The sequence below is a fragment of the Sminthopsis crassicaudata genome, chromosome 1, assembly GCF_048593235.1.
Source record: "Sminthopsis crassicaudata isolate SCR6 chromosome 1, ASM4859323v1, whole genome shotgun sequence".
Lineage (NCBI taxonomy): Eukaryota > Metazoa > Chordata > Mammalia > Dasyuromorphia > Dasyuridae > Sminthopsis > Sminthopsis crassicaudata.
In genome coordinates, this window is record NC_133617.1 from 273,926,940 (window position 1) to 273,933,309 (window position 6,370).

Consider the following 6,370-nt stretch of genomic DNA (forward strand, 5'->3'; position numbering starts at 1 on the left):
CTAAACTTATATGACAAGTGATTATCTGTAATAGAAGACAAATTACCCATCTCTCTGTTGGTATACTTTGGACCTTGAAGAAATCATATAGATAAAGAAAATACATCCTCTCTCCCTTCACTATTTTGTACTGTATTAAAATACATCACATTTATCAGTTCACTTAAGGCTTAAGAGTAACACATCACAGAACTATGTGGTTACTGTACTACTTGTTATATAGAATTTTCAGTGAGAATGAGGACTATGGCATCTCTTCCTTAGTTCCTTCTACCCTCCCTCCTCTTTTTCTTCTACTCTCCCTCCTCTTTTCCTTCCACTACTTCCTTTATTCCCATCCTATCTCTCTTTCTTTCACCTCTCCCCTTTCCCTTCTACTCCTCCCTAACCCAAACAGAACAAAGTATAAAATTCAGAAATAACCAACGTCTGATACCTACTGTTCATTTTCCCAAGCTAAACTCTACAATAATATACCCTCAGTAGTAGAAATAATAAACAATAAGCGATCCACATTTATCTTCCTGAAGTTTGCAACAGGCCCAGCTGCTCAGCTTAAGAAGAAAAGAAAAGAAAATCTAAAAGCACTTTGCTAATAGCCAGCAATATGGATAAGGGAGGAGGCCAAGGCAATTGTGTGTGTGTGTGTGTGTGTGTGTGTGTGTGTGTGTGTGTGTGTGTGTGTGTGTTTGTATGAGATGCACCCTATAAAGACTGAATTTAATTAAAAAAAATAAAGAAGAGTAAATTTTGGTAATATTTCAGAAAGATACTTATGTCTGATTTGATTTGCAAGGAAAAAATAAGTTTCTAATAAGTCTTTATTTTAAGTAATATTTTATGACTCTCCTTAGATCAATACAGAAGCTCATCGTGGAGAAAACCTTGATTATATTCAGAAGCAGAGTAGAACTGGGCAGATAATAATAGGAATAGGCCTAGGGGATTGAATCCCTGAATTATGGAATTTTTTTCTATAAAGATAAGCAAAACAAATATTATTTTCTCAAGTTTACTTTGTTACAATGAAATATACCTAAGTAGTATCCTGAATGGTAAAAAGGAGGGCTTGAGGATCAGTTTATTTTGCAATTTTAAAATATTAAGAAAAGGGAGACTCACTCACATTTTATTGGAATCAGCATTTGTACTTTTATTTCTGATTGGGTCAAGGAGGCTTTAAACTAGCCTTATGGACACAGGGCAAGTTTTCAGCTATAGGCCCTAGAATGATCTGTCTGTCATTTACTTCAATGTGCTTCTCCATGAGATTTCTTTCTCCCCATATTTCTGAGAGAACTAAATAAAAATAATTATCAAGAAATTTAGATGTATGAAATGATAAATATGAACATTTTAAGGCCAAATATTAGTATTTTTAAAAGGGTTTTGGCATCTTGTACAGAGACAAGTTTTTTTTTAAACAGTGCTTTTTTCACAAAAACTCTGTGAAAAGCAATCAAGTATCATTGTCCTCATTTTACAGCAAATAATGAGCCAGAGTCCCACAGTAAGGTCAGAGCAAAGACTAAAAGCCAGGTCTCCTGGGTGCATGTTTGATTTTCTTCCAACCTCAAATGTTTTCTGGTTCAAAGAGAAGCTCAATGGTAATAGTTTCCTCCTCTCCCACACTCAAGATTATTCTTCTATCTTGGGTTCTCCACGAAGTTCTTTCCTCCAATATTCTCACATTAGTATATTCCAGAATAACTTCCATAGAAACTCTGTTTAGTCAGGAGCTTCCTGGGGAAAAAAGGTTATAAATTTGACCTTGTTAAAGTGTAGACAGTATATATTCAGAATTCAGTATATATTCAGAAAAGATTAATTGAATTGCTATTTCACATCATTTGGTCTTGCCTGTAAGAGGAATGGAGCAGTTAGGTAGCAGAGTAAATAGAGTGCCAGGCCTGGAGTCAGGAAAACTCATCTTTCTGAGTTTAAATCTCACCTTAGACACTTATGAGCCATATGGCCCTGGGCAAATCACTAAACCCTATTTGCCTCAGTTTCCTCAATCTATAAAAAAAGCTGAAGAAGAAAATGGCATATCACTCCATTCTCTCTGCCAAGAAAATACCAAATGGGGTTATAAAGAGCAAACATAACTGAAAACCACAAATCAGATGAATGACAGTGAGAAAATTTTAGTAAAGATATTAGAGTGGAGTGGAATAATTATGTGAATAATACTAATCGAAGATGACACATATTGTATTAGCTAGTATTTATATAGTACTTTAAGGCTTTAAAAGTGCTTTATATATGTTATATCACTGGATCCTCACAACAACCCAATGAAATAAGTATTATTATTAAATTCATTTTACAGATGAGGAATTTGAGGGTTAGTGACTTGTTCAGGACTACATAATTAGCAATCTGAGACTGGACTTGAATGCAAGACTTCTGCAGTTTAAGTTCAGCATGCTATCCATTTGTGTTTGACTTTCCTTACTCAGAGCACTTTAGGTATAATATCTGATCCTGTGATTTTATTAGCAATGAGTGAGGAAATTCCCCCCACCTGATGTAGGTTGGCAACTTTCCTTTATACTCAGAGTTGCCTAGAGATGCTAAAAAGATTAAATAAATTATTGAGCATCCTACAGCCAGTTTGGATCGTGGGTGGGACTTCAGACCAGGTCTTATTCATTGACTTGGAGATGAATTATCTTTCTACTCTATTGTGTTGCCATATATATATATATATATATATATATATATATATATATATATATATATATATACACATACACACATCTACATATGTGTATATGTGCATGTGTACATAATATAATTATTTATAGATACATGTGAATATATGTAATATATTTTATATATGCACACATATACATACATATATTATTGAGCACACCAGATATTCTGCTAAACAAACATACATGTGTGTTTATGTATTTTGTTGTTATTAAGTCATTTTTGTCATATTCAACTCTCTATGACCCCTTTTGAGGTTTTCTTCGTAAAAATACATGAGTAGTTTGCCATTTCCTTCTCCAGCTCATTTTATACCTGAGGAAACTGAGGTAAACAGGATTAAGTGATTTGCTCAAGGTCATACAGAGAATAAATATCTGAAGCCAGATTTGAACTCAGGAAGATGAGTTTTTACTCCAAATCTGACACTCTATATATCTATATAAGTGTACATATATATGTATATATAGATGTATGTGTATACACACATATATACATATAGATATATTGCTTTAAAGTTGCAAATTGTTTGCAAAGAGCATTGGGTTTAGGGTGTGAGAACTTGGGGTTGAATTTCAATCCTGTTATTTAATAATTATAATTTGGGGAAAATTACTTAAGTTTCCTGTTACTCTGTTTCTTCATTTGTCAGAAGAGGGCAATTGGGCCAGGTGAACTTTATGGTCCCTTACAACTTAAAGTCTTGTGTATTATCTTATATCCTAAAAAAGTTGAGTGGAAAGAAGTGGCTTATACTTTATATTTAGGCACTGAATTCATGGCACTGTCAGAAAAAAAGATTAATTGAACAGTGAGTTCTAAAAAGTAGATTGAGAAAAATATATATATCCACAATAAATTGGTAACATGCTTTTTAAGCCCAATGCTCCTTAGTGGTATGTTAATTAGTAGGACCTTCCTAGGGACTTCTCATTTATGATCAAGGAGCAACTTTATTATTAGGAAGACTCTTGCTTAAAAAATTCTTGAACATGTGGAACTTCTCTGGGCACCATCCAAAAGTACTTGTTTAGACTAGAGTATCTAATAAAGAGCATGCCAAACTTTCCCATTTCATTCCAGTCCATCTTAAAAGAAAATAATGACAAATTCAACAAAGAGGTTTTGCATGTATGAGTGTTGCAGCTTCTTGGCTGGGGCATTACAATTGTTGAATGCATGTATTTATTTCATTCATTTTTTGGCTACTGTGTCATTCTGTGTTAATAGAACAGCTTTCAGTAATCTAGAATGTAAGATTTTAAAATGCTGCTATCCCTCACTCTCTGTTCCCTCTTTTTTCTGGTTTCTATAAGAAGAATTGTGTTTATTAATACAGCTTTGAATTCAAAGAGATAATCAACTTTAATATAATGTAAATTTCTTATAAAAATCTCCCATTACATTCAATAATACTTTTTAAAAATCTTGTAAAAATAGCAAAAGTCCTATGTGATCCCTAAAAATTTCAATGAAAACCTTATTCCCTAGAAAACACCACCAAGTTTAATTATACTTGATTACTACAAATTAGCTTGTAGTGATCATAAACTTGAAAATAAAACCTTGTGAATGTCAGATTATCTTTAAACTTTTCTGCTTTCCATGACCTGTTAAAAATCAACCATGAGTTTTTGAAAGAATTTAGTTTTGATTCTAGTCCCTAATGGAAACTTTTTGATTTTAACACATGGAGGAAAATATGTATCTATCCACATGAGATTTTGGAGTATTCATCATTGCTAAGGCTGCTTAATTCTGTTGTTTTCTCAGCTAAAACTCCTATCAATTTCAGACTGACCTGTAAAAACCCAATGTGATCAATAAGATCTGTGAAACTGATTTTTCTCTAAAACAAACAAATGAGAGAATAAAGCATTCTGACTTCTTCCATAAATCTCAAGACACCCTCCACTGCTTGCAGTAACTGGTGCTGGGTTACTGCTGGCCCTTCTTTGGCTTATAAACATATCAACTTTTACAGACCAAATTAGTTGGGCCCCTTTTCTGAGCATTTCATAGATTTTTGTCATTTTAATAATAAAAATTATAGTCATCATCATTATTATTATATTCTATACAATTATTGATGTCTCCTAGATAACCTTTATTTAAAAGAAAAAAACTGGACCAACTTAAATAGGTCCTGTCTCTCCTTCTTCCTTCTACACATATTTTCTTCTTTTACAGGTCAGGACTGACTCCTCTGCCCCCCAGGGACAAGTAGAAGGTGCTTCAGGAAGCAGTGATGGAGCTGAAAATGAACCAGCTCGCCATGTCTTCTCTTTTTCCTGGTTAAACTCCTTGAGTGAATGATGTTCATTCCAGCTGCTACCTCTATGTCTGCTTGACTAAAGTGCAAACACAGAGGCAGCAAGTGACCTAGATGAAATTAATATGAAGTAGTGAATGAATGGGACCTCTCAATGAGTTTTTTGCAAAAAGTTTTGATTCCATGTTAATTAGAGGGGGGAATAAGGGGAATGGGAAGAATACTTTGGAGAACTTGCTGCCACAAGGAGAAAAATGAAATGATCTTGTTATAATGAGGTATAAGGATACCTTATAAAGATGTGTGTGTGTGTCTGTGTCTGTGTGCCTGTGTGTACATGCATGTACATGTAACCAGAACCCTAAGTGGGAAAAAGAAGCAAAACTTGTTATTTTGTTATAATCATAATATGTGGTATGTAACTTTTTCTTTCTAATGATGTCATTGGTCAATGAACATGTATTTTGTGTTTAAATTAACAAGTGATTGATTTAGCAATTTATTTCCAAAATGCAAATATCATTGACCAAAGCTATGAAATGCTTACTTTAAAAAGTCTCCTTTTTTAGTGCTAGATACATACGTTTGCTTCCTTATCCTTACAGAATGTCCATTGAATTAAGGACATTTTTTTTAATAATCCAAAAGAAAATAGGGTTGAGATATATATATCAGGGGCTAGCATACCTCTTTCAGCATTATTCCAGTCTCAGGTTTAGCTATTCATATAATCTATTCCTTAGATAAAGGAAAGAAGAAGAAACTTTCAGAAAGAAACTGTCTACTTTCTTACATAACTACTTAGGAGCCAAGGTAGTATATAGTATAAAATGCTGCATGGATTTAAACATACTTTTCAAGTCACATTTTGTTTGACACACCATAATGACTCCTTTGGAGCATGGCTGTAATTGTACTATGTATGAAATATTAAATAAATGTGAATTTTTTTAAACTTATAGTCTTATAATGGCTTATTCAGTGCTGCATCCCTCAGTTTGTTTTATGAAGTCATTAAGCAAATTTATTTACAAGAAAAAGGAGAATATGCTGCTTCACATAAACAAAAATTAGCTTTTAACCATTAAGAAGTCAATCTTTTTCCATTTTTGTTAGTTATTCAATTTTGAAGTGTACCTAGGCAGATTAATTAATTGTGAAACTACATTCTTTAGAAATATTCCATCTTAGGGATGAAGAGAAGTGATTTATGTTCCTGTGAACTAGGATGATAAGACTTGGGATATTTATGAAAATGGAAACATTTTGGAGTTTTAGAAGCTAAAGTCCTTACATAAACTATTTCACCCAAAAATAATTTCAGCAAGTATCAATTTACATATTACTTTCTTTAATAGCTTTGGGTAGCATCATGTTGCC

At 33.1% G+C, this 6,370-nt stretch overlaps 1 protein-coding gene across 2 annotated transcripts in view; it reads left to right on the plus strand.

The window, feature by feature from the left end:
* The window catches only part of TRIM55 (tripartite motif containing 55), a 67,106-nt gene extending 61,161 nt beyond the window's left edge, over positions 1–5,945 (plus strand). For both annotated transcript variants that reach the window (XM_074278798.1, XM_074278797.1), the window contains one exon: positions 4,909–5,945. In XM_074278798.1, the coding sequence (XP_074134899.1) occupies positions 4,909–5,034 (126 nt within the window). In that variant the 3' untranslated portion in view covers positions 5,035–5,945. The remainder of the gene's footprint in view (positions 1–4,908) is intronic.
* Positions 5,946–6,370: the final 425 nt, after the last annotated feature.